The sequence below is a fragment of the Caloenas nicobarica genome, chromosome 2, assembly GCF_036013445.1.
Source record: "Caloenas nicobarica isolate bCalNic1 chromosome 2, bCalNic1.hap1, whole genome shotgun sequence".
Lineage (NCBI taxonomy): Eukaryota > Metazoa > Chordata > Aves > Columbiformes > Columbidae > Caloenas > Caloenas nicobarica.
The window spans coordinates 140,295,420-140,323,345 of record NC_088246.1 but is presented as its reverse complement, the minus strand read 5'-3'; the positions used below and the strand labels follow the sequence as shown (position 1 = coordinate 140,323,345).

At 38.9% G+C, this 27,926-nt stretch overlaps 1 protein-coding gene across 1 annotated transcript; it reads left to right on the top strand.

The window, feature by feature from the left end:
• Positions 1-52: 52 nt before the first annotated feature.
• Positions 53-27,783, top strand: VIRMA (vir like m6A methyltransferase associated). Its single transcript, XM_065629561.1, has 24 exons — positions 53-125; positions 2,947-3,062; positions 3,305-3,391; positions 3,775-3,823; positions 4,443-4,611; positions 5,335-5,457; positions 5,998-6,282; positions 7,011-8,163; positions 9,511-10,002; positions 10,747-10,901; positions 12,305-12,387; positions 12,850-12,943; positions 13,074-13,618; positions 14,188-14,423; positions 15,178-15,430; positions 16,960-17,177; positions 18,443-18,575; positions 19,140-19,292; positions 21,137-21,297; positions 22,062-22,158; positions 23,163-23,329; positions 23,487-23,818; positions 24,637-24,780; positions 25,246-27,783. The coding sequence occupies exons 1-24, from the start codon at positions 63-65 to the stop codon at positions 25,401-25,403; spliced, it is 5,466 nt and encodes a 1,821-aa protein (XP_065485633.1). The 5' UTR covers positions 53-62; the 3' UTR covers positions 25,404-27,783.
• The last annotated feature ends 143 nt before the right edge of the window (positions 27,784-27,926 follow it).

The window sequence follows — 27,926 nt, the reverse complement described above, 5'->3', positions numbered from 1 at the left end:
GGGCACCGCGGTGACCCGGAATCACTCGTGCTGGCGCCCGGAAGCGCTTCCCCCTCGCCAAGATGGCGGTGGATACCGCAACCGAGCTGCTGTTTTTAGACACGTTCAAGCACCAGAGCGCGGAGGTAACGCGGCGGGGGCGTTAGGGGCCGCCGCCCCGCTCCGCTCTGCTTCCCGCCTGCTGCCGGCGTCCTCCTGCCGCGCCGGGGCCTTCCCGGGCGGCGGCGGCTGCGGGGCGCGGAGTGGCGTTGGGCGAGCGGGGCTGGGTAGGCCCGGCAGCGGCGCTCGCCTCAGCGGGGCCGGGCAGGAGGGAGCAGCCCCTGGCCTGGTGCCGCTGGGCGGGGATCTGCCCCTTCTCCCCGCCTGGCCCAGAAGCCTTTGTGGGGCCGCAGAGCCGGGCCCCGCGGTGCGCCCGGCCCGCTGCCCTGGGCTGAGGGAGGGACCGGCCATGGGCAGGAGCGAGGATTTAGAGGCAACGGTGGGGAGAAGCTGGTGGGAAACTCAGAGGATAAAGCTGGCTGGAGAATTCCATAGGGAATGAAGTCAGGCAGAGGGCCATACCCATTCACTTGAGAAATATCGAATGCTTTGCTGTAGTTAATGAGAAGGATGGTATTTGTGGGCACGTGAGACTGTAGCATGTTCCCTTAGGTTTTTGCAGCGTGCATGCATCAAGAGCAAAGGAAACATTTCCAGTCTGCTTTAGCAGTGGGAGTTCATACAGATGTTCCGCTTCAAGGCTGTTGGGATCCTAAGCATCCTTGAAGCTGCTTGTGTTGCAGCAGGTTTGCCCAAGGCTCTGTGTTGTTCAGGGTACAAGAAGGGGACCATGAGGGGGAAAACAAAGTGTAGTGTCACCTGAGAAAGATGCTGAGTTCACGGACAGGTGTTAGGGAGGGAAAATGAAGTGTTTTGACCTGATGTTGCAATTAAAAACAAACAAGAAGCCATTCTGCAGTCCTTTCTAGCTGTCAGGATCAAAGAGATTCACATGTCTTTTAAATTCTACTGTTTAAGACAGTATTGGACAGGAGATGCTGGCCACTGCTGTTCCCCTGGGTAGGAAACACTAGCCACTTCTCTTCCCCCCCAGGAAAAGGTGTTCTCTGGTCAAATGTTTTTAATTGTGTCTAATGTTTTCTGGCACTTTCATTCTTGCCAGTGACATTTTGCAAACCTGAACCATATTGAATTTTTATTAAAGAAAAAAATAGTATTTCACGTGCTGTAGAAAAGCCTTCTGTATGTTATACTAATTCTTCAGCTAAATGGATTGTGAGTCTTGCCTTGGAACTTGGAGTTCTTGAAAAGTATTGCTGAGTTTTCTAAGAAAGTTATTTGGCTTAACTATGCAGTTTAATGTGTTGAGCAATTATGTAGGTGTGTGGTTTTTTTTTTTTTTCCTAATGTTTTGGAGGGAAACTGGACTGGATTCACTTGCCATCCTGATGGTGTTGGTGTGTCGCTGTCAGGGCATAATCCCATACAATTTAAGCAGGAATTTGTCTTTGGGCAGTGCTGCTGGGAACACAGCCTCCTCAGCAGCAGCCCTTCCTCCAGAAATCTGAGTCTCCACGTGACACATACACCTTTTTTAAAGGCAAAGCAAAGAGCTGCCCAAGCCCTCACTCCTCGCAGGCCACAGTCGCCCTGTTCCTGTTAATAAGGCCACGATCCCTGTCACAGCGGGGTCCTTTCATTCTACTGTCCTCCTTGTAACACTTCAGCCCTTGGGCTGAGCCGTTGTGTTTGTGTGCTAAAAAAATGTTATTGTTATTAAATAATAGTAATATGTGCCCCAAAACATACGCTTAAATATTCTTTTTAAAACTTGTGGCTATTTATTTGTTTATTAGTTTTCTAAAAATCTTAGTACTTTCTTGCCTTATGCTGGTACTTTTGGGGTTTCTCTTGCTTTCTGATTGTGTTGGAAGTTATATGACTTTTGGCTGCAGATCAATTTTTTTAAAATTTTCTTTTTTTTTGGTTCTGTTGGTAGATAGATAGACATTTGAATCAATAGTGTTTTGGTTTGGTTTTTTCCTTGCTAGTGCAGTCTTTGCTAATCCAATTTGCTAATTGGAAACATTCAATGAGAAACGTAATTCAGAGCTGCTGTTCAAGAAAGTCTTGATATGCTTACAGTTGGACATATAGTTGATCTGTGTTTACTATTTTGTAAGTGTATATATGATAGAGGTGATGTATAAATGCAATAAGACGTAATATAGTAAATTTAGTGAGAGGAGACTTTCAGCCTTAACTTGGTGGCTGCTACATGGGAAATCACTGTGATGTTATGATTACTTCCTATTTTGCTCAAACATCTTTTGGGAGTGCTGAAGCGTAGCATGTCTTTGTACTTGCTATTTCTGTGTGGTGAACAGAAATGTTATTTGTAAAATGTTTTCAGATGTTGTTGTAAAATTGGAGAAATAAGTGTGGTACAGAATTTTTGTACAGGTCTAGTAAAACAGATTTTTAGTAACATTATTTCTAATATTACACTTGAAATAGAACATTTGCTAATGTTTAAGGTTAAAACACACATTTTCTTTTTTATTTAATTATAATATTGATACGTTTTATTAAAAAGGAACCGTTTACTCAGTCTTTTTTAATATTTAAGTTCCAGTTTTTACCTTTACTGACGTACCTTCTGTTAGAAATAAAGTGTTACTGTTTAAAAGATTCTCACGAATAAAGGGAACCAATTATGTAGATAAACCACTAACACTTTCTATAAAAAATAATGTTAAATATATGAAAAGTGCCAGAAGATTATAAAAATAAACATTTTCTGTGTTTAACAGTGTTTAGCATTTTGTAGAATTGAATTTTGCAATTATTAAGATTGCAACCTTAATTTGGTTAATAAAGAACATGTGTGTGTTATGTTGTTTGCATTTTACATTTCTTAGAGCTTCTTTATTCTTTGTTTTGTAGCAAAGTACCAATGTAGATGTAGTTCGTTTTCCATGCGTGGTTTACATAAATGAAGTGCGTGTCATTCCTCCAGGAGTGAGAGCTCATACAAGTTTGCCTGACAATAGGGCTTATGGGTAAGTGGGAGATAGTAGGTATCTTATTCAGGAACACTACCTTCTTATTTTTTTTTAACTTTTATATCTCAGCAGAACTTCCTATATAAAAAGGTAAAACGCATTTATGTGCCTGCTGAACTTGTTATTATTTTGGGGAATTATTTAAACAGTATAATTTAAAGTGTTTTTTCCCTTATTAGTTCTACTTACTCTGACAAGGAGCTTGCCAGATTTAATTTTTACTTTTGTTCTGTTTCCAGAGAGACATCCCCACATACGTTTCAACTGGATTTGTTTTTCAACAATGTCAGCAAGCCAAGTGCCCCTGTTTTTGATAGACTGGGGAGGTAGGTACTTTCAAGATTAGTGCGTGACTTCATTATCTACATTTTTCTTCCTGAGAATTTTTTAGTGCAGAAAATACACAATAGAAAATCTGTGTCTCCCATGATTTTCATGTTTTGTCTGGCTTTTGCTAGTTTGTGTTTTTGCCCTTTTCCTCCAATCAATGTGGGAGTACAGAGGTTCATGCTTAAAAGAAGAAAATATTGTTATTTTTTCTTAATGAAAAGTATTTTTTAGAAATAAGTGATTTTGCACTCTTGTTTTTGAGAGCATTTATTTATTCAGTGTTTTATTATTGGTTTATGTGTTTAGTGCTGCTGTGTTTTATTTCTGAAAACATGCTTTATATTAGTGGAAAAATAACTATATATATTTTATTTAACAGCCTCGAATATGATGAAAACACTTCAATTATTTTCAGACCCAATGCAAAGGTAGTGCAATGTGACTTAAACCTCCTTTTCTACATGTCTGTCATTTAGGTATAAATATGGTTGCACATGGCACGTTAGCTCTGTGTAAAGCATTTATTGTTTAAGATCTTCTTCTAAAACCTGCTGGTAGTTCAGGTACTGATCCCTTTACAGTCTGCATCTATAATGGCATGAGCTGTAGATTTGATGGCTTGACCATTCCCTTGGAGCTTTCCAACAGAACTATCCACTGCGTATGAGCAAAGATGAATCAGAGTGTTGTGGCTGCAGCCCACAGCTGAGCACATTGTTTTCAGTTCTGTTTGGGTTTACTTCATTCAGTTCAGTGTTTGTGTGACCCACGGTAATGGTTTTTTTCATTAATAGACTCTAGTGGATTAGGCAATATATTGCAGACTTGAGTGCTTTCGGAGAAAGATTATTTGTTTGTTGTAATGATTGTTGTAATGATGAAGCTGATTCACAGTTTTCAAAATGTAGGGTAAAGAGATACTTTAATGGTCGGTTCTCCTTTCTTGTTTTTATGCAGATACTGATACAGTGTTATTAAAATCAAATAACTTTTCTGAAGTTGTCTTGTGTTGTTTTTAAGTGCTTTTTCTGTTTTTTAAAAAACCAGGTCAACACGGATGGATTAGTTCTAAGGGGGTGGTATAACTGTCTGACTTTGGCAATATATGGCTCAGTTGACAGGGTGATAAGCCATGAGAGGGAGTCACCTCCTCCACCCCCACCTCCGCCACCACCTCCCCAGCAACAGCCTGGTTTGAAAAGAAACCCAAAACATGGTAAGACTTGTGAGAAGATACAGATTTTTTTTTAATCAACATTATAGTATCCCATCTTAACAAAAACCCATATCTTTCACATTTGATATTTCAGTGGATTTATTTTTCTAGCTTTATGTCTTTGTCATTTAGTTTTGTATTTTGTTTTAGATTTATATTGAACGGTTTTAAGTAGATTCTTTTCTAGTGCTTTTTTGAGAGTGGATTAGTTCCATAGGTATTAGAAGGGCCATGAATAGAATCCATGAGCAACTTTCTGCTTCAGTCTTGCTTTTAGATTTTAAAACTACAACTGTCTTGTTCAAGGCACAGCTATTGGACTGCAAAATTTGAATACTCTGTGTAGTAAAAAATGGTTGGAAACTGTAAAAACTGGTCAATTGAGATGTAAACTTTAAAAAATAACTCAGATATTATTGTTAGACTTAAAATATTGCTAGTGCCAAAGTCAGAAATGGCAGTTACCCATGTTAATTTTGATACAGTATTATATAAAAAAAAATCAATAGTGTTAATAAGCTTGCTTGTTGATGTAGTTCTTGTTTACATCAAAAGTGACTTCAACAAACTGCCTCATGTACTGCAGAGGCAGAATACAGATTAAATAACAGCTGGAGAATGAAGATGTTCCCTAGCCAAAAGTAGCACTGAAAAAATAAAATTTCCTGCTTCTATTCCTGGGATTCCATTAAATGCAAGTTTTTATTTTCATAATAAATATAGTTGATGGAGAGAAAGAAGACCAGTTCAATGGCAGCCCTCCAAGACCACAACCTAGGGGACCAAGGACACCTCCAGGCCCTCCTCCTCCTGATGATGACGAGGATGAACCTATGCCAGTGTCAGGTAGAATGAGAACAGGCTGTTTTATCTGCAGCACATCACTGCTTAGTGGAGGCAGAATTCTGTGTTCCTGCCTGGTGTAAGGTTTCCTGTCTGCTGTTGCTTTTTCTGGACAGATTCAGTTTTAGGAAAGGGATTTGAAAGAAAATCTGTTGGCTGTGTTAAATGGTATCAATTTAAAAGTTAGTAGATTTGAGAATATCAACTGTTGACCAATACACTTCTTGAACATGCTGCTCATATTTTATATAAGTGTTCTGTTGACTCTGGTATTCATTGTGCTTCTCCTCCATCTCTCTGCAGCATCTGCTGAGTTCTGTGGTCTCCTTATGGGTTAAAAATGCCAAGAACTCTTTACATATTTCTTTATAGTCTTACTGAACTAAATGATTGTTGCTAGTGTTCAGTCAGATCACTTGAAGATTTTGTTCACGATGCTTTTTTTTGTATCTCCACTATGTGTAATGCAAAATTCTAAAACATATTCTTGAGCATTGAATATCAGAGAAGTACTCTTATTTCTTAAACTGTGTATATTTTTAGTGGTTGGGGAAAAAGAAGACGATGTGGACCATAGGGAGGACTACTTTGAGCCCATTTCTCCTGACCGAACATCTGTTCATCAAGAAAGCCAGTATTCTGATGATGGAGAAGTGGAGGAAGATCAACCAGAAGAAGGAGAAGATGAAGATGATGTGGATGTTGAGGAGGAGGAGGATGAGGATGATGATGATGAGCAAACAGTAGACAGTATTGCTGACGATGAAGAGGATGAGGACGAGGAAGATGAAGATGAAGAAGAAGGTGAAGAGGAGGAAGAAGGTGAAGGTAAGTTGTAAAAAGTTAAGAAAAAAAATCAGGTTTATGAAATTTTGATGGCAGTACCATTATGATGACTAAGTGTGAGGAGAGTTGGATCCTGTGGTCATCTCGCCATTGCCAGCCTTATTTATAATGCTGACATCTCTTGAGAACAGTATTTTGCCATGGAATATTTATTCATTTACTCCTTTATGGTAAATCTTCCTGTTACTTTGTGTAAACAGAGGAAAATAGATACAGCTTTTATAGGTGAGAACGAACATTTGATCTTGTTGTGTTTTTTGTTTAAAAATGTAGGAAAGTGGTGAAAGAAATTATTTCTTAATTAAAAATCAAGTACAGTTGTTTATCTAATAATGTCGGTAGTCATCTTCTTGCATTACTTAAAGTTCTCAGCCATGCCTGTGCAAAATTTCAGGCTAGAAATTTTATGATAGATGCAGTCATAGGAAGAGAACTGGACAGTATTCTTGTAGTGAAGTGTACCCTAGTTAAACTTGTTGCTTTATACATGCTTTTAAATGTCTCTGTTATTACATTAAAAAAAATCTGTCAACTGGGGCTTTCACTTATATCTGGGGAGAGAAAGCTTTCTGTGTATTACTGTTTGATTGTTCTATAACCAGTAATATTTGCATTAAATAAATTATTACTTTTTATTTTGAGCAGATTCTCAGCAGTTACGGACCTGGTTTATCCATAATATGTTTTATTTCATAACTCAATCTTTTTAGGTGATGATGGATATGAGCAGATTTCAAGTGATGAAGATGGAATTGCTGATCTGGAACGTGAAACATTTAAGTATCCAAGCTTTGATATTGAATATACTCCTGAAGATCTGGCATCTGTGCCTCCTGTGACATATGAACCTTTTGAAAGGGAGCTTGGACCTCTTTTATACTTTAGCTGCCCTTACAAGACTGTATTTGAAAATGAAGTTGGTAAAATAAAGGACCAAGACCCAGAAAAAGAAAATTCAGGGGCAGTCGAAGCCTCAGTTAAATTAACTGAACTGTTGGAATTGTATCAGGAGGAAAGGGGTGCAAAGTGGGTCACTGCATTAGAAGAAATACCGAGTTTAATAGTAAAAGGATTGAGCTACCTGCAGGTGAAAGACACAAAGCAAGACTACATTACCCAGCTGGTAGACTGGACCCTGCAAGCTCTGAACCTTCAGGTAGCTCTCAAACAGCCCATTGCTTTGAATGTCCGACAACTCAAAGCTGGGACAAAATTGGTATCGTCTTTAGGAGAATGTGGGACTCAAGGAATAACGGCACTCTTGCAGTCAGGAGTTATTAATGTGTTATTTGAACTGTTGTTTGCAGATCACGTATCATCCTCTCTTAAACTTAATGCTTTTAAAGCTTTGGATAGTGTTATTAGTATGACTGAGGGAATGGAGATGTTCCTAAAGGGTGGTGTAGATGTACATGAAAAAAGTGGTTATCAGAAACTCCTGGAACTCATACTGTTAGATCAGACTGTGAGAGTAGTTACTGCTGGTTCTGCAATTCTGCAGAAATGTCACTTCTATGAGATTCTGTCAGATATTAAAAAGGTGGTTGACCAGTTAGCAGAGAACACTCCTTCTCTTCCTAATCACTCGGAGCCAGAACAGGACCAGGACTTGGCAGGACTTGAAAGAACCAACCAAGAGTATGAGAATGATGTGGAGGCTCCTATGGACATGGATCATCTTTTGGAATCTTCTAATATAAGTGAAGGAGAGATGGAAAAACTTGTTAGTCTTCTTGAAGAAATCTTCCATTTGATGGAAACAGCTCCTCATACAATGATTCAGCCACCTGTGAAATCATTCCCAACCATGGCACGCATTACAGGCCCTCCAGAAAGGGATGACCCTTACCCTGTCCTGTTCAGGTACGGCAGTTACAACTTCACTTTATAGAGTATATTTTCCCCAGCTTGTTACAGATATTTTTTAAGGATGACCTTGCTGACTAACACTTTTCTAGATGTTTCACTTTGTATTTTATTGGAGGGCTCTGGATTGTGCTTGTAAAGTCTGAGAGAGTCTGATAGTTAATGTATGTGTTATTTTGTTGGCCTTCCATCAACCTAGCGTGCATATAACAAGAATCACAGAGTGTTAGGGATTCGAAGGGACCTCGAGAGATCATTTAGTCCAATCCCCCTGGCAAAGCAGGAACACCCAGATGAGGTTACACAGGCGGGTTTTGAATGTCTCCAGAGAAGGAGACTCCACAACCTCCCTGGGCAGCCTGTTCCAGTGTTCTGTCAGCACTCTCATATTTAAGTGGAACCTCCTGTGTTCCAGTTTGTACCCATTGCCCCTTGTCCTATCATTGGTTGTCACAGAGAAGAGCCTGGCTCCATCCTCGTGACATTCACCCTTTACATATTTATAAACATCAATGAGGTCACCCCTCAGGCTCCTCCAAGCTAAGGAGACCCTCTTGTTATTACAGGCAGTGTGCTAGCACTTCAGTTGCATTCACAGATCCCAGTCAGTTGTGCTGGTGCTGTACAACTACATATTTGAAAATTGTTGTAGACGCAGAGAGTTTTCCCTTTGTCTTGGAACATGCTTGTGCATGTGGATCAAACAAATCTGGATACCTCTGTGTGTGTGCCGAGCTGGTGAGATGTGAGCCAGCCTTGCTTAGAAGTGGTGCTGTTGTGTCAGTTTGGGTCACTCCTGCATGGCGCAGGAGGAGTAGAGGTCTGTCTGCCTTCAGCCATTTAAAGGATCCCATGGGTTATTTCTGTTAGCAAGTTTCTGTCTAGAAAGCCTTTCTCTAAATGGTAACAGTTTTCTTTGATAGTAGTGGTGTAAGTCATGGCTGATTCTAAGTATCTACGTGTCAGAGTCGTCAAATCACCTCTTATGTATGCTATAATGGTTGATTTCTCACCACATTTAAAACACTTAATGCAGCGTTGATGATGATTCAGATACAGCAAATTTAATAAAATATAAACTGTTTGTAGATAATGTGAGGTTTTTTGGGTTATTTTCGGAGATCAGAACTTTATATTTAGGGATTTCCTGTAAATCTTATAGCAATTATGTTCCATCAGATTAAAATTTTGTACTACTTCACAATTAGTTATTATTTCTCATAATCCGCAGAGCATTAAGTACTGAAGCTAGGAGGCATGTAATTTTATATAATGTTATTATGCAGTGTTGACAGATGATTGTAATATTACTGATTATTTTCCTGTTTGTTTTTTATTTTTCAGATATCTTCATAGTCACCATTTCTTGGAATGCATTACTTTGCTACTGTCTATGCCAGTGACAGGTGCACATCCAGGTGTGCTTCAAGCTATACGAGACATACTGCGTTTCCTGGCACAGTCACAGAAGGGTCTTCTTTTCTTTATTTCTGAGTACGAAGCAACAAACTTGTTGATTAGAGCACTTTGCCAGTTTTCTGATCCAGATCAGGAGGAAGGTCTCCAGTCAGATGGTGCCAATGAAGATACTTTTGCTCTGTGGCTCCTGCATTCAACACAGACGTTGCAGTGCATTTCAGAACTATTCTGCCACTTTCAGCGGTGCACAGCCAGTGAGGAGACCGACCATTCGGATCTGCTGGGAACACTTCACAACCTTTACTTGATTACCTTTAACCCTGTGGGAAGATCTGCTGTGGCTCATGTATTCAGTCTGGAGAAAAATCTCCAAAGTCTTATTACTTTAATGGAGTACTATTCCAAAGAAGCTTTAGGGTAATTTCAGCATTTACTTACATTCTTTAGGTTTTTACATTTAGAAAGTATTGTATCTTTTATAAATCAGTAAATCTAAAATATTTTTTCTTTTGGATCACAATCTTTTTGTTTAAAAACAAGACAAAAAACTTTTAAATATAAGAATGTAATAGCAAATCAGGCCTGTCACTTGTGATCAAGTACTTAAAGCCCAGGATCTGTGTAGGTCATCCACAAAGGTGGTGTGATACAGGTCAGACTTTTGGCTGTGTGAAAAAGAATCAGTAAGTCGGCAGTTTTCATTCAAGCATAAAAGTTGACTGTGAAATGAGCAAAAGATTTGAGTGGGGAAATGACACTGAACACTTTCCTGGTGTGGGACTCTTTCAGTTCTGTAAGTTCCTATATCTGTTAAAAACAGTCATTGTTTTCTCTGAACAGGCTCTTTTACTACTTTAGGGAACAGTGGTTTTAAAGTGAGACAAAGTTATGGAAAAATTTATTTGCTACTTGACTCCAGTCAATGCTTTCAACTCTCATCTTTATTGGATACTGAAATAAATATGAAGTGAATGTAAATGAAAGCTTTCCATTTATAAAAAACAGGAGAACTTTTTTTTGTCGTTGATAATTATATGGGGTTAGCCTTGGTGAAGGTAAAAAGTTCTGTAGGTGGATTTTTTAGGGGTCAGAGAATGAAAATCTAACAAATATCCGGTTGCACTAGTTGAGATCTAAAGTAAATCCTTCTTCTTGTTTCAGAGACTCAAAGTCTAAGAAGTCAGTTGCTTATAATTATGCCTGCATCCTTGTTTTGCTGGTGGTTCAATCTTCCAGTGATGTCCAAATGCTGGAACAGCACTCGGCGCCTTTGCTGAAGCTTTGTAAGGCAGACGAAAATAACACCAAATTGCAAGGTACAGTATGTGTCATTATCAACGGAATTGTTTGAATGTACAGAATAAACCTTTTATATGTCAGTAATTGATGCTTCACAATCATCTGGTTTGGATAATGTATAGAATGAAATTCCTTTTCCAGCTGCATCTGATTAGTTGAGTCACTGAGATAATGTGTAATTTTTTTCTGTTAATGAGAGTTAAAAAGGAAATTCTTTAAATTATTTTTCAAGTACTATTAACTACCATGAATTTTGGATAATTACAGGAGGTTTGAAATTATTTCTGTGTTGAAAATAGGAGAGCAGATTTTAGTAAAAATGGACTAACTAGTCAGTGAGCTGACTTTATTTTTGTTGTTTCCTTTAGTGATGTAACCTTACAGGGTCTGTATATACTAATAAGTAATCCTGGGACTGTGTTCTTGCACCTAGGCCAACTGGCATGCAATAGCCCATGCTACCATATTACTAAATCTTTTGACCTTCAAATTGTGTCCTGGGGTGTTCGCTGTGTTGTGTTGGCTCACAGATCAAGCCCAGGTCATTTGGAAAAAGCCTGCTGAGGACTGTTCTGACACCTGAACACTGAAGCTCTGATGTGCATAGTTGTGCTCTACACTGCTTAACTGACTCATTTAGACATACCAGTTATTTCTTCCAAGACTTAAATGCAGTGAAAGAAATCAGAATTCTTCAAGATTTTAGTTTAATTCGCCCCTCTGCTATGGTTTTATATCTTTTCTCTTCACCTGATCATCAGGCAGTTTCACGAGAAGCGGAACTAGTTTATTAAACCAAATCATGAAATCAGAGAATAGTTGTAGTTCACATCCATTCGACCTTCGAACCTTCACATTCTTTTAAATATTTTCAGGAACAATAGGTTTTAAAACTTTAAATCTGTTGTCCCCAAAAATGGGGACTTTGAAGTTATTCTGGACTAAGAGAGACACATTCTCTCTATAAATCCTTATAGATTAACAGTATGTTACTGGTGCAGAGATTGCCTATGTTTAGGTATTTATTAGGAATTTTATATTCAGTTTGTAATAACCTGTTATGTACATTAAGGGGAATGTGCTTTGGTCCTTACTCTTGATGGCTTTTTCCTTAGCTGACAATGGGACCCTTTGTGTCTTTTTAAAAACGTTTAATTACAAATGATAACTTGAGAATTATTTGAGTGTTCAAGTTGACTTGAGTGAAATTTTGTCTGTGTGCATGAGCTGTATTGCCTGTTCTGAAGTTTTATTTTTGTTGGTGGTTTTTATCTGGATACAGCTGCAACATATGCCTTACAAATTTCACACTTAGGCTTAGTACCTGTTGAGTACATTAAGTGTATTTTTATTGCAAAAAGTTTTATATTCATAAATGCGCCGACATGTTACTTGATTAACTCTTTTTTTTTTTCCCCAGAGCTCAGCAAGTGGCTCGAACCTTTGAAAAATCTTAGATTTGAAATAAATTGTATTCCAAATCTCATTGAATATATCAAACAGGTTAGTAAAATACAGATAGATGCTATCTTTTAGTTGTGCTCTATAAGCTCAGGCCTTTTTCTAGTTTGATATTTTACCTCAGGTATGTACTAATATATGATATTTAAAAATATGTACTATTACCCGAAGTAGATGTTTTTATTAAAGCTTACGATCTAGGCTAGTTCTTGCTGTCAGTTATTTTTATTGAAACAAAATCTAAGGTAACTACATGATGTAAAGATCCAACTATTTAAATCTTCTTTTCTTGCCATAAAACCACAATGCAAATGTTGACCCTTGTTTTTTTGCTTCTGCCATGTTTGGGACTGCTTTCCAAAAGGTAGAATAATTGAACTGAAATTTTGCAGAATACATACAATAACTAAATACAGTACTTGAACAATAAGCTAGTGGTATACTTGTTGTAAAGTCTTGCCTTGTAATATGGATTCCTTTTTTTTTTTTCCTCTCCACGCAAAGAATATTGACAGTTTGATGACCCCAGATGGAGTTGGTCTTCCTACTGCACTTCGTGTTCTTTGTCATGTTGCATGTCCACCACCACTGGTACAAGGTATGGCTGATATATTTGTATTGCTTGACACAGAAATCTTTGTTTTCCGAGTTCTTCTACTTGAACATGTCTAACTGTGGTTTCCCAGGAGAAATGAGACATTCAGAAATATTATTTCTTTTCTGTGCAGGTCAACAGAAAGACCTTAAATGGAATCTTGCAGTTATTCAGCTCTTTTCTTCTGAGGGAATGGACACTTTCATCAGGGTATTGCAGAAGCTGAACAGCGTCCTTATTCAGCCTTGGCGACTCCATGTCAACATGGGCACCACACTTCACAGAGTTACTACTGTTTCTATGGCCCGCTGTACTCTTACTCTCCTCAAAACCATGCTGACAGAACTCCTGAGGGGTGGATCTTTTGAATTCAAAGACATGCGCGTTCCATCGGCACTTGTTTCTTTACACATGCTACTGTGTTCTATTCCTCTCTCAGGGCGCTTAGATAGCGATGAACAGAAAATTCAGAATGACATTGTTGATATCTTACTGACTTTTACACAAGGCGTTAATGAAAAACTTACCATTTCAGAAGAAACTTTGGCAAACAATACTTGGTCTTTAATGCTGAAGGAAGTTCTCTCTTCAATTTTGAGAATTCCCGAAGGCTTTTTCTCTGGGCTTATACTGCTTTCAGAATTGTTGCCTCTTCCACTGCCCATGCAGACGACTCAGGTATAATTTAGATTTATTTAGTTTTTAAAGAATTTTAATTATGTATAACCCATAGACCATTTTCGTAGTTGTGGAAAAAAACAGATGTGTGAAAAGATGAATTAAAGCTTCTGCACAGCATTTGTGTTCATATAGATTCTTTGAAGATACACCTTTTTCATTAGAAACAAAATTGTTCTTATTTGGAGCATCTTTTTAAATTAGTGGTTGTATGTTGTTCTTTTGTTCCTCATAAAATTATTTAGACTCCCATTCTGTTACTTAAACGATTGACTATGAAGCCTTTGAAGTTAACCCCGAATGCCAAACTCTTGGTATATTAAGGCTTTCCTTTCTTTTGGCATGGATCTTGAATTTGTGATCTTTGATAAATAAGCATAAAAGGTGTGTGGCAACCCGTGGTCCTGAAGTTGGAATCGTGCCCTGTCATTCGGTGTTAATAATGAAAATGGCTTTGTGTGTCTTTGAGGACAGTATTAGTACTTAGTCTTTGTTTATACCTTATTGTAGAATTCAGATTTTATAACAAAAGTTGAAAGGGAAAACCTCCTATTCTTCTGTTCCTGCAGGTAATTGAACCACATGATATTTCAGTGGCGCTCAACACCAGGAAGCTGTGGAGTATGCATCTGCATGTTCAAGCCAAACTTATACAAGAGATAGTTCGATCTTTCTCTGGTTCATCTTGCCAGCCTATTCAGCACATGTTGAGACGTATTTGTGTTCAGTTGTGTGACCTGGCTTCACCTACTGCTCTTCTTATCATGAGGACTGTATTGGATCTGATTGTAGAAGACCTGCAAAGGTATCTTTGTTTTCTACTGCAAAGATTTCTTTAATGAACTATTAAATTCATCTTCGTTCTGTGCAGTACATTTAGCAGGAGGAAAATACTTTAAGAAATATTACTTATCCATGATGAACTGAATGAATTCTCAGTCCACTGCCATATACTGTGTCCTGATAATGCTTAATGTTGCCAAGAAACTATCTCATACATTTAAGTTTTGATGTAGACAGTTTCACATTGTATGTTTATGGTAAGTATTTTGGGAAGATTTTCTTCAGGCTGTCCCTGCAAAGCCTTATCTCGTCTGTGGAGAGCTTCTAAAGGATCTATCTGATATAAATAAGAAAAGTAGGGCAGCAAAGTTTGCTACACTGGGTTTTGCGTACTAACACGAAAATGTGTCGGTGTTTGTAAGCTGGAGAAGGTTGGATACTACAAATTCAAAGGGTTTGGAAACAATGCATCTTGTTTATTTAGAATCATAATTATCCACAGAATTAATACTGTTTAAATTATATAAAAGCATATTTATCCGTATACAATGAGATGCTATATAGTGCATAAAATGCATAGTAGATTAGTTAATTTCTGATGCAAGCAGAAGTCATTTAGTGAAAGTCGAGCAGTTTTCAAAAAGTAAATTGTAATTTTAAGTATGTAAACCATTTTTAAAAGAATGCAGAATTATATGACTCCTGTAATGGTTGTTTTTATAGTTTTTTAGATTACTTTAAAAGAGCTTTTTCAGAGTGCATTGATATCTTTTCAGCAACACAGAAGATAAAGAGAAACAGTACACTGGACAGACCACTCGATTGCTTGCTTTACTGGATGCCCTGGCTTCACATAAAGCTTGTAAATTGGCTATTTTGCATCTTATCAATGGAAATACTAAAGGTGATGAAAAGTACGCCGAAGTTTTCCAGGAGCTCTTGGCTTTGATGCGATCGGCTGGGGACAATGTCACTCATCAACAGTGTGCTGAATATGTTACTTCCCTTTTGCAGTCCCTCTGTGATCAGGTATTTTCTGTATTTAATGCATAATATGTGTTGATAATTGTAGGACACAATTTAAATGAGATTATTTCTTAGGTGCTTTCTTTTTTCCAAAAGAAAGAAAAAATCAACATTGTTAAAATACAGAAAGAAAAAACATGTATGGTTGGCTCTTTTGGTAGACTTGCTGTCTTGGTGCTCTTGAATGTAAATTAAATTTTATGTTATCTCTCTTGCATTATGTGCACTGTTCTGGTAATTCATTAGAGGCCAGGGAACAGAACGGCGCAAAGATTGACTTGTCCCCTCTGCTGAGAGAGGGATGTAATTTCTCCCTATGGGCCACTGACAAAACTTGAGTTGTCACTATTCACCTCTTACCCAGTTGAATAAATTTATGTATCTCTTAGCTGTCCAAATATAAAGATATATTATATGCTGCTACCAGAAAACTTGACCATTAAAAAAAAAAGCCTGAGTTACTAGAGCAAGGTAAGAAATGTTATCTGAAAACTGAGTCATAGACTGGCATTGGTAGTTTCTCATTGGTTATGTGCATAGATTTGCATGTCATTATTTGCTTTACTAGTTGCATGTATTTATTTGCTTTATTTTTTACCTACTTTGGCAAAAGACATTTGGGCATTGTTGGGCAGTAGAGACTAATCAGTCATTTTCATATAAACAAGAGACCTTTGCCCATGCAAATTCATTGTGAAAGTAAATCTTGTTTTATTTGATGTAAAATGTGGAGGGGCAGTAGATCTTAAACTTCCTAGGTGGTGTCTGCAGCCTCTTAAGTTCACAGAACCACAGGATCATAGAATATCTCAAGTTGGAAAGGACCCATAAGCATCATCAAGTCCAGCTCCCTGCTCCTAGCAGGACTACTTAATGTTAACCCACATGACTAAGAGCATCACCCAGACGTTCCTTGCACTCTGATAGGGTTGGTGCTGTGACCACGTCCCTGGGGAGCCTGTTCTAGTGACCGGCCACCCTCAGTGAAGAACCTTTTCCTGATGTCCAACCCGAACTTCCCCTGACGCAGCTTTATTCCAGTTCCTTGTGTCCTGTCGCTGGTCACCAGAGAGAGATCAGCACCTCCCCTCTGCTGCCCCCTGTGAGCAAGTTGTTGGCTACCATGGGGTCACCCCTCAGCTTTCTCTTCTCCAAGCTGAACAAGCAGAGTGAGCTCAGCTGCTCCTCGTGTTTTGCTGAGTGTTTTCAGATTAAGGGACAGTTTGACTACCTAGGCAAGAAGCTGTATGCATATTATCCAGTGACTGTTTGGCTTTTAGTTGTGGCTCTGCTATCACATTTCATCCTTAGAAGTTTTTATGATTTAAATACCAATAGTGGTTTGTAACCCTTAACAGAACCAAATTTAAAAGGGTACTCTGGATAAGTATTTTACTGCTCAGTAATAGCTGAAATACTGAAATAAGATTTGAAAAAGGAGTAGTGAAAGAACCTGGTTCTTCTATGATTTATACTTGTTGCTGGTATTCTGAATGCATTTTTTTTACTCTGCGTATAATAATTTTTTATAGGATATTGCACTCATCTTACCAAGTTCATCAGAAGGCTCTGTGTCTGAATCAGAGCAGCTGTCCAACTCCTTACCAAGCAAAGAGCTGATGCCCTTAATTTGTGACTCTCTGATGGAAACATTAACTAATTCCGAGAGCAGTTACAATTGTCTGCTGACGTGTATCCGAACAATGATGTTCCTTACAGAGCATGACTATGGCTTTTATCACTTGAAGAGGTATGGTATTTTAAGATATCTGTGACAACTTAAAATTATTTAAAAACTTCTTCAGTGTTAAATAATTTCTTACTCATCTAGTAGGAAATGTTGAGGATAAGGCACCTGACCTTTCATTTCTTTGGGGCTTTAATGTTTTACTCAGTATTCTGGTCTTCCTTCACTTAGGTTTTACCTCTGAATCATTTTTGCAGTATGCGCACAGGAGCACTTTCTTTCAAGCAACAAAGTATTGAAAAAAGATTTGTACACTCTATTTCCCCACTCCAAGGCTGGAGGATTAGAATGAGAAACAGTGCTCGTGTCTTTCCCTTTGGAGTCACTCGGTAGTTAGAGCTCTCACCTGGGACACTGGAAAGCTGTCTGTCATTCCTTCTATTTTGAGAGGATTCAGTTTACACTTCCCCAGAGTTTTCTGACCTTCAGGCAACTAAGGCTTTTGAAATGTGTTGTTTATTCGTGGGGGTTTTTTTGTTTTTTTACTACTTTTTTTGGACTCAACTCCCTTTTGAGTAGAATACATACATACATTGGACAGTGCCGTGATATTTTGACACTTAATTCCTTGTCTTGTATATGGACCTTTTTCTGTCCACAGAAAGTGAGGCACAGACAGGCAAGAAAGTTGTGAGGTTTCCAAAGAGAAAAAGGTAGTGCCTGGAGCCCTGTCAATGAAAGGTTGTTCCAAACACTCTTCTAAGCAGCGCTACAGAGCTGTGCTGCTCAGACTGCAAGAAGCGAGACAACCTGCAAATGAAAAATAAGCATGTTAAGGATGCTGTTGTTTCTCTGATCCTATATGTCAAGCTGTCAGCTTCAGTGTGCACAGCCTTGCTGGTTCTGTGTTGATTATTATTATACTTTTCTGGTTTGTTTCTGAAGTTAGGCATCGTGGGATATGGTGAAATTGTAACAGCAAGCAGGATCCTGCTTTATACATAAGGCCCTTGTGCAAGCAAATATTTCTGTACTCCTATCCTTTGTCTGCCAAAGATGGAAGTGTAATTTCTTGCAGGTTTTAGAGGTATTGCTGTAGTATGTATAGCTGTATATGTGCAGTCTGAAATATCTGCAGATAGCACTGGTAAGAACAATGGTCTTGTACAGAGAAAATAGTGAAGCTCCAGCTTTGCAATCAGAACTCAACTTGAGAACTCTAAAATTGACCCTATTTATTTTGCATATATTTTGTTTTCTTATAACAAGTTACAGGTCACAACATATGCGCTAATAAAGTATTTTCCCTCTTTTCATTATAAAAACAGCTCTCTAAGAAAACACAGCAGTGCTCTATACACTGTCTTAAAGCGAGTAATAACTAGTTTTAGCAAAGACACGGGTGAACTGGCCTCGTCTTTTTTGGATTTTGTGCGACAGATTCTAAACAGTGATACGCTGGTAAGTGAATATGTATTGAATACTTACACAAACTCAGCTGCATGTCTCTGAAATCTGCAGTGTGAGACATTCAGGAATAATTATTTCAGAAGGCAGTTGACTATGCAGATTGCTGTGTAAGGCAATCATCAGTAGTCCTTCACTGCTTTCCATCAGTAGTCTTAGTGCTATCTTTATCTTCAGCAGGAAGAACAGCAGATTGATTCATATTGATTTCTTAAGTGAATAGCATGCTATTGTGTCTGGGTTTTGGATTCTTGGCATCCTGCTAGAGAGGTGCTGTATGGATGTGTAGTATAGAAGGGAATCTAAAATAGTTGTTAATTCTGTGATACAAACCTCAGCTTATATAGGAAAGGATTGCATTCATTTTGATGCAGCATCTAAACTTGCCTATTGAGGGGTACATTATTAAAATATTTTTCATAATATGTTTTAAAATTAAGATATTACTCTTTTTTTGCTAGATTTGCTCTAATGTACATTAGAACTCTCAGGGGTTTGCAGTCCAAAAGTAAGATGAATATTTATGTATACTTATTTTCCACTTGTTGAATATTTCAGGGATGTTGTGGAGATGACGGAAGCCTTATGGAAGCAGATGGATCTCATCCAGGCAGAACGCTGGGTCTGACTACTGCAGAGTTAAAACATCTACTGCAAAACAAAGAAGAAACCTCAGAAAACCTTCTGCTTGATCTGGAGAAACATGTTATGGTAAAAGAATTCAAATAATGAAGTTGATGATGTGGTCTTCTGTGTGGATGTGTTCTTAAAACAGTATAGACTATCCCTCCTTGATAAGAAGGGTGAGCAGTTTTGTGGCTACATTGTGGAACTGGCAATAGCTGTTGCCATTGTTTTAATACTGATATCCAAAATCACCTATTCTGGTGCAGGATGGATTCTGAATTCGTTGTGTTTGTTGTGGTAATGCTGAGAAGTTTTGGGTAGGTTTGGGATCCCTTTGTGCTGAGAGTATTTGCAGACCCAGAGAGCACAGGCAGTTAACTGTGTGATGAAAGGCGGCGAACGTGTACAATGGAGCACTGGATAGTGGTGAGCAGATTGTTAATGTAACACTGCCTTGCTGTGGCTTGATGTTACTGGTGACCAGTAACAAGTGGAACACCCAGGAGCCAACAGTGGGGCTCATATTGTTGGATCTTTTCGTCAGGGACCTGAATGAGGAATATGTCTTCAGTGGATTTGTGGATGACAGTAAGCTGGGGGAGCGGCTAAAGAGACAAACAGGACCTCAATATACCTTTTAGGATTGGTTTAGCAGAAAGCTCATGTGGATCATTAGGAAAAATGCAAAGTTCTGCAGTGAGAGCAGGATAACCCCATTTCTTGATGTGGGCTGGGTGGTTATGGTGGATGTTAGGTTGAACATGGGCCAACAGTGCATGGTCACTGCAAGTGAGGCAGACTGTGTTCTGAGCTATCCTGCAAGGAGCGTGGTCTGCAAATCAAGGGACCACCCTGTCTTCTCTCCATGGGACGCTGGTGAGCTGTCATGTGGAGTGCTACATTCACCTCTGGCCAGACTTGCCCTCTTGCCGGTTCTAGGGAGATCTAGGAGAACTGAAGAGAGTTCTACCAAGGTGGTCAGGGACCTTGAGCATATGTGCTTCAGAGAGATGAGGGAGTGGGGCTTGTTTAGCCTGGTGAAGAGGGCTTAGGAGCTATCTCAGAGCTACTTACAGCTGTTTGGGGAATAGTAACAAAGGTGGTGGAATCAAACAGCTTTTGGTAATTCCAGATGATAAAACAAGGGGCAGTGGCCCCAAATGCTGGCTTTGGCTTCAGAGGTTCAGGTTGACATTAGAGGGGGGAGGGAAAAAAAAATCACAGAGAGAAGTGCAGCACTGGAACACGTTGCTCAGAGTGGTTGTGGACTCTCGGTCACTGGAGCCTTTTTTAGACATGGCTCGAGTTATGGCTGACCTGATCTGGCTTTGATGATACTCCTGCTACAAGCAGGGGCACATTAGACTAGAGGACATGCAGGATTCAATGCATCCCACGTTTCTGTGATTCTGATTGCAAACCTTACTCTGATATTCAAATCTAATCCTACATAATAATACAGCTGGGCAGTAGATAGCTAATTAAGAAGAGTCCATAAAAGAGCTGCTTCACAGCCTGCTGGTCACAAATGCCTTTCCTCTCCCTTCCCCAGCTGCCGGCATCTGTGGTAAAAAATTAAAAGCCACAGCTGTGCTGAAGGAGAAGTAGCAGACACTTGAGATGTTGGAATGCTGTAGCCCAGAGCTTTTTCACTAAAACCTGGGGGGATGCTTTCTTTGGGGCTGTGTTATGGAGGTCATTGCATCCACTGGAAACAAAGACAGGAATGTGCCTGTGGTGACATGGTGTGTTTTATGGCTTACTGAGGAGCTCTCTGCTGTTGTGTACCTGGTTGTCTTGGTTTCACTATATTGTGGATAAATAGACCGTTTTGTGTAGTGTGTCCCCTTCTGTTTTTTTAATTAACAAAAGCATGTTTTCTTCTCTGAGGAGGGGAAAAAGTTCTGACTTGTGATGTGTTGACTTAGGATCGTTCTAAGGAAGATGATGGCCTTGAATCCTTACTGGACAACATTGTTGGAGTGAGGCAGATGTTGGAATCAGCGGGTGATTCTTGTCCGCTGAGTGACCAAGATGTAGAGCCTGTTCTTTCTGCACCAGACTCCCTGCAGAATTTGTTTAACAACAGGTAAAATGGTTAAATGTTTGAGCATACTACCTGTGATTTACTTAAGAAAATACAATAATTTATGCAGGAGTATATTACGAACAGGATCTAAACAGCACTGTTGTCACTACTACTGACTAGTCCCAGTGTATTTATGTTGTGGTTTAAACAGGCGGGCAGCTAAACGCCACACACAGCTGTACATGCTCCTCCACCTGCGGTGGGATGGGGGAGAGGATCGGGAAAAAGGTAAACCTCGTGTGTTAAGATGAGGATAGTTTAACAGGACAGAAGGTGTAGTAATAATAATAAACAAGTGCTACACAATGCAGTTGTTCAGCACCCATCAAACAATACCCAGCCAGATCATGGGCAGTGGTCCCCGGCTAACTTTTCCCTAGTTTATATATTGAGCATGATTCATATGGTGTGGAATATCCCTTGGCCAGTTTGTGTCAGGTGTCCTGGTTGTGCCCCCTCCCAGCTCCCTGTGCATCACCAGCCTCCTCCCTGAAAAGTCCTTGACTTGGTATAACCATTGCTTGGCAACAACCAAAACATCGGTGTATTATCAACACTCTTCTCACACTAAATCCAAAACACAGCACTGTACCAGCTACTAGCAAGAAAATTAACTCTATCCCAGCCAAAACCAGGACAATTTAATTTCATGCTGGTGTCAAGGGTAAGGCAGCAGCATTCACCTCAGGTTCTGTAATGCTGCACATGCTTGTAGGTAGTTGTAGTTCATAACTAATCAGGCATTTGGCATTGTTTTGTTGCAGGACTACCTATGTGTTGGCAGATGTGATGGATGACCAGCTGAAGTCCATGTGGTTTTCACCCTTTCAGGCTGAAGAAATAGACACTGATCTGGATATGGTAAAAGGCTTCATTAACATAACTGAAGTGGATTTAAAAATGAGGGTTAACCTGAGCTCGTAGCATCAGAAATTCATATGGTCAAACGGTTTGTTTTACTGACCTCACCCAGATATAGGGGTTGGCATTTGTTAAAGTTTGTTGTCAAATGCCTTCAGGTTCACTCAGAAGCAGCCGCAAAATTGGCATCTTCTGCAGTGCTCTAATGCAGACGTGATCTCCTTTAGAGAAGCAGTTGTTATGTCAATCCTAACCTGCTTTTGCATTGCTGCTCCAACGTAGATAAAGAATGCGATATATTTTCTTTTTGTTGCTTGTCTCCTATCATTGCAGTAATACACAAAGAACCTGATAGTTACACTTTTTGTTTTAATCTTAGCTCTGATGTGACAAAAGTGGAAAAAATGGCAGTAGTACATGAAACTACTTGCACTAAAGCTTTTTACAGTATTTGAAACTTGATTTTGATATTCTAAACTTTAAATGTAATTTTGAAAAATATGCAATGACTTTTTGTTTTTTTAAACTAAGCAGCTGGCAGCGTCTTAACTTCTTATGTGAGAAATAATCAGTTTCTGTTGACTTCATTGCTTTCATTCTTTTTTAGTTTTACTCTTTTTAAATTTAAATGGAAAGATGATTGTGTTTTCATTTCTTAAGCAAAACCAAAACTGTTGATTCCTGTATAAAAGCAGCATTAATAAATTTATTGGACTGTGGCTTTAGCAAAAGAGTGCCTCGCTGTCGGTCATCTAGTGACAAGACAGATGTTCATACTTGACAACTATGCCCTTGCCTTAGAGTTTCTGAGCCATTGAGACAATTTTGCTGCAGCTCTGCTGCTTTTTGTTTTGAGCCCACTACTGCATTCAAAGGTAGAGGATGGAGCTTTTTTGCTCTAGTAGAAAGACCCTCGCTGAATCTCATCCATCCTGATGCAACATGTTTTCATCTTCAGAGGTACTAATAATGATGGTTGTGATAAAATTAAACTGTCATTGCAGGTAAAAGTTGACCTAATTGAACTGTCAGAGAAGGGTTGCAGTGACTTTGACTTGCAAGCTGAATTGGAGAGGTCATTTTTGTCAGAACCATCATCTCCTGGCCGCACAAAAACCACAAAAGGGTTCAAACTCGGCAAGCACAAGCATGAGACCTTCATAACATCAAGGTGAGATGAGTTAAATGTGTAAACAGTGTGTTCAGCACTGTTTTGTATATTCTCAAAATGTCAAATACCTTTCAAATTCTATCTCCAATATGGAGAATGCCTGATGTTCAATATGACTTCATTTTTATGTTAACTAAATCATGGTTTGTCATGACAGTGGAAAATCTGAGTACATAGAGCCGGCAAAGAGAGCTCATGTTGTGCCACCACCGAGAGGAAGAGGCAGGGGAGGATTTGGACAAGGGATTCGACCACATGATATCTTCCGTCAGAGGAAACAGAACACGAGCAGGCCACCCTCCATGCACGTGGACGATTTTGTTGCTGCAGAGAGCAAAGAAGTGGTTGCTCCAGATGGGATACCACCAGCCAAAAGGCCACCAAAAGTGTCACAGAAGATTTCTTCACGTGGTGGGTTCTCAGGGAATCGTGGAGGACGAGGAGCTTTTCACAGTCAGAACAGGTTCTTTACACCACCTGCTTCAAAAGGTATGTTGTCTCCTGTATTAAAATCGGAGTAAATTAATGCTAAAAATACTTCAGTAATACTAACCCAATTTACTTGCAGTTAATCATCTCTGGTGTGAGATGTTCCTGAAGCAGTGTTGTTTAAATAAGTTGTTGAGCACTAGAAAAGGTTCTCTTGAGTGCTGTGGAATTGAAACAAGGCTGCAAGTTCCGTGTTGCCTCTCTCCCTCTCTGTTACAAAAGGAGTTAGCTGTTTTCTTTGAACAACTGTTGGAGTGCTTCAGAGATGCAGTCAGAAGAGTAAAAAGCCGTCTCTACCATTTGTGACATGGTAGCTCCTGAAATCAAGGCTTTTGAATAAAAGGATGTAAGATCCTGACAAGAATAAGATGTAATTTTCAGTGAGCCTGGAGATTCTAGCTAGAGTGTTTACTTCATATATAGACAAGGTTGCGTTCCTTTCCCTTCTATCCTGTAATTAGGGCAAGTCCTTGCACAATAGAAACAGAAAATACTTCCATTTAGTAAGGCCATAAATACTAGGATTTACTTTACCACAAAACCTTGAAGTATAGGAATCTATCTTAATATACGAGATAATGTGAATTCTTTTAAACCTGAGTTCTTATCTGAAGAGTGGATATTTTCCCATAACAGTCACTTGTAGACTTTGAGTTAGAATACCAAGGGCATGTTGATGCAGAGTAGCTTTATCTATTTGAATTATGTAAGTATTATTATGTTTACCACCCTGAGTATTGTGAAGATTGCAATGAAGGAAAAAAAAAAAAAGGGTGACGTTTGCTCAACAGAGTGTGGGTTTTTCTCTCCCTATCTAGGAAGTTACAGTCGTCGTGAAGGCGCTCGAGGCTCAAGTTGGAGTGCACAGAGTACGCCCAGGGGAACCTACAATGACAGTAGAGGTGGTCAAAGCAATTTTAACAGGGGTCCACTGCCACCACTGAGACCATTAAGTTCAGCAGGTACATGGTATTCATATGGGCATCGAACCATAGAAAATTCCTTGAATTTCATTTTTGCTTTACAAATGAAACCATGCAAGGATGCTGCAGACACCTTGAAATTCGGCAAATGTTTTAAGCATATATGAACAGTTGTCACTGAGACTGTGTCAAATACATGCTTTCATACGAACTGTCCTGTAATCCATAAAACTTGCTGAATTGAACACTTGATCGCAGAATCTTAATTTTGCATTCAGATTTTTGCAATTCAGTTGTCTTCGTACCTACATGGTAATTATAGAGCAAAGCAAAGCAAAAATGCTTGCCTAAAAGAAAAGCGAAAGTTAAAAGGAGAAAACAGACCCCGTTTGTGTCTCATCGTGTTTTTGTTTCTTACGCTTTCAGAGCAGCTACTACGCCTAGGGCTGCTTTTTTTTTTTTTTTTTTTTTTTTCCAACTGAGTATACTTTTCTTTGCTTTAAGGCTACCGACCGAGTCCTCGCGATCGTGCTTCCAGAGGCCGGGGTGGAATTGGACCGTCTTGGACAAGTGCTAATAGTAGTAGCAGTGGTGGCTCAAGAGGAAAGTTTGTTAGTGGAGGCAGTGGAAGAGGTCGTCATGTACGTTCCTTCACGCGATAAAATGAGACCTAATGGAACAGCCCAACCGTGTGGACTTCTGTGAAGAAGACAAAGCAAGCGTGGCACCAAAGGACCAATTCAGAGTTACCGGTGGCTGGAGGACACCAAGAAAATATTTTTATCTGAAGAAAAGTTTTTGTTTGATACAAGACTTGAAATTTCAATAAAATTCAAGACATTTTCTGTACAATTGTAAATTTTTTTGTTCCTTTTGAAAAAATGTTTTAATTTTTTGTGGACTTCAGTAGACAATACTCAGTAAAAAGAACCTCTTTAAGACTTGAAGGACTTCTAAAATATTCATTGTGCCAAAAGAAAGGTACAGGTGTTTTGCGTGTGACTTATTACTGCAAGAATATAAAAAAATATATATATGTAAGGCAATTTTAGGTTTTTCTCTCAGGTTTGGAGCCATTAGCCTTTTTTTTGTTTGTGTGTGTTGTTTTTTTTTTTTGTTTGTTTAGCCAGTCCGAGTTACTAATGAATGAGGTCCATCTGACAATGGTTGAAGTAGTGGGTGATATAAGATTACCTGAAATTAATGAATCTGTGAAAGAATACAAATGTAACCGTCATTTATGTAGGTTTTGTTGTACATCTTTGGTAATGTGATTAGACGCTTAAGATCCCACAGCTGTTAAAATTAGTAGAAATTCTGTCATTGACTTCAGGGAGAATGAGACAACACTCTAGTGTTTACTTTACAACTCCAGCTCATGCATTAGGAGCACAAGAGTTACTTCATCGGAAAACAGAGCATGCTTTGAGGATAAAAGGCAAGAAACCCGAACCCCTAGAGAGCCTGGAGTTAATTAGTTCTCACCTTTCTGCTGACTGAGGTAGTTGAGGAGAAGGTCTAGAGGCAGATGCAGAAACTGAACCACCACACGGTGCAGCAGTAACGCTGAACCTTCCCTTTGAATATGGTTTGGATTTTTGTTTCTGTAATTAGATATAGTGCAAAAAGAAAAACTTTGCGAAGTTGGAACTGATAAAGAAATGTTCACTAGATACAACACTAAATGTATTTTCACATTAAATGCAGTGATTGAAGTCAGCTTTTTACATGTTTGGGTTCCTTTGGGCTCCATGAGATTTCATGGAATTAACTGATTCTCAGTAGCCTGTTACTGCATTTTTGGATGGGGTGAGGAGTAGCAGCTTGTTTTAAAGGCCACATACAATATTTACAAATGAGCCAAGCTCTATTTTCACTTATGCTTTGGTCTCTTGACATTACAAAAGTGCTGTAAAGGGGCCTTCGTCTACTTAAATATGGCCCAGTTGTAATATTCTTGTTTTATGTAATGTTAACTTACTCTGGAAAGCTTGTCTGCCTAGACTCGTAAACTTTAACACCCTATTTTAAGTGTTTCTAAAGTATGATAATACTTTAAGTTGATATAATTTTTTTTTTAGCTTTATCCTGCCTGACTAAATTAAGCAGGTTTTTATTTGAACCACAGAAGGCCCCTGTTACGTGCACTCTTGCTGTGTGGAGACCCTGGGACAGCATCCTGCTGTTTGAGAGGTGATTAGTTTGCAAAGTCAATTGACGTAACCTATAAAAGCAGTAAACTTCTGTTAATTGACAGGCTGCAGTTAAAGGGAATAGTATCGGTTCACAAAGGTACGTGTTTTAATATTGTTTAAAATAACATGAAAAAAGGTTTGGATTGGAAACCAAACAGTTTTCTGAGTGGTAAAATAACAGAAAGATGTAATTTTACAAGATGTAATTTTACTAATAATGCAATTGTAATGAGTAAAATTGGTGGAGCTCTCACAGGCATGACGGGTATTAATGTTTTTTTGAGGAGCGCTGCATAAAATTTTTAAAGCCAACTGGCTCTTTTAGACCATGTGTTTAAGGTTGGTTTATTTTTTTCAGAAACTTTACTGTGGTGGAAACTAGCAGGGATATGAATCATTTGTTTTCTGTCAGGGAATTTGGAATGAAAAGTAAAGTGTCAAGCATGGAATAAATATGTAAATATTCAGTAATGGTTCTTGAAAGTTTAAAATACATGGCATGTCACACTAGTCATTTTCAAACTAGGATGAAATAAAGGGTTGGTTAAATCGTTTGATGTATGAAAGCTCTGTAAATTTAATTGAAAAGGAATTATACATCTATCATGTTTTGGTTTTTCAAATGAATTTAGTTCTGTGAGCTTTCAATGCAAAGTGGTTCCTTTCTTGGGTAAATTCAACTTGAAATAATGCTGTTTAAACCTTGAAGTTATTGGGTTTGCTCTTTTAAACTGGATTCCTACCATGAGTAAATAAGACTTTAAGCATTAAATTTTGCTTTTTATACTCTGCCCAAAAAAGAAAGTTTCAAGTTTTGTTTCCTGATGGGAGCACCAGAACTCTGGAAGCGGCTAATGCCAATGACAAAATACGGTTTAGTAAATTGCAAGCTTCCCTGATGAGCACAACGCAGAAGAATCTCCTCCGGTCAGTGAATGTCCCCGTTAACAGATGGACAAAGGCATTGTTTGTGTGTGGGATAAGGCTGAG

Bases quoted from the DNA above. Each gene is read 5' to 3' on its own strand.
- VIRMA (XM_065629561.1), top strand. From the start codon at position 63: ATGGCGGTGGATACCGCAACCGAGCTGCTGTTTTTAGACACGTTCAAG. The intron at 12,944-13,073 runs GTATGGCTGATA...TTTTCTGTGCAG, and splicing joins TCCACCACCACTGGTACAAG to GTCAACAGAAAGACCTTAAA. The intron at 24,781-25,245 runs GTACATGGTATT...CTTTGCTTTAAG, and splicing joins GAGACCATTAAGTTCAGCAG to GCTACCGACCGAGTCCTCGC.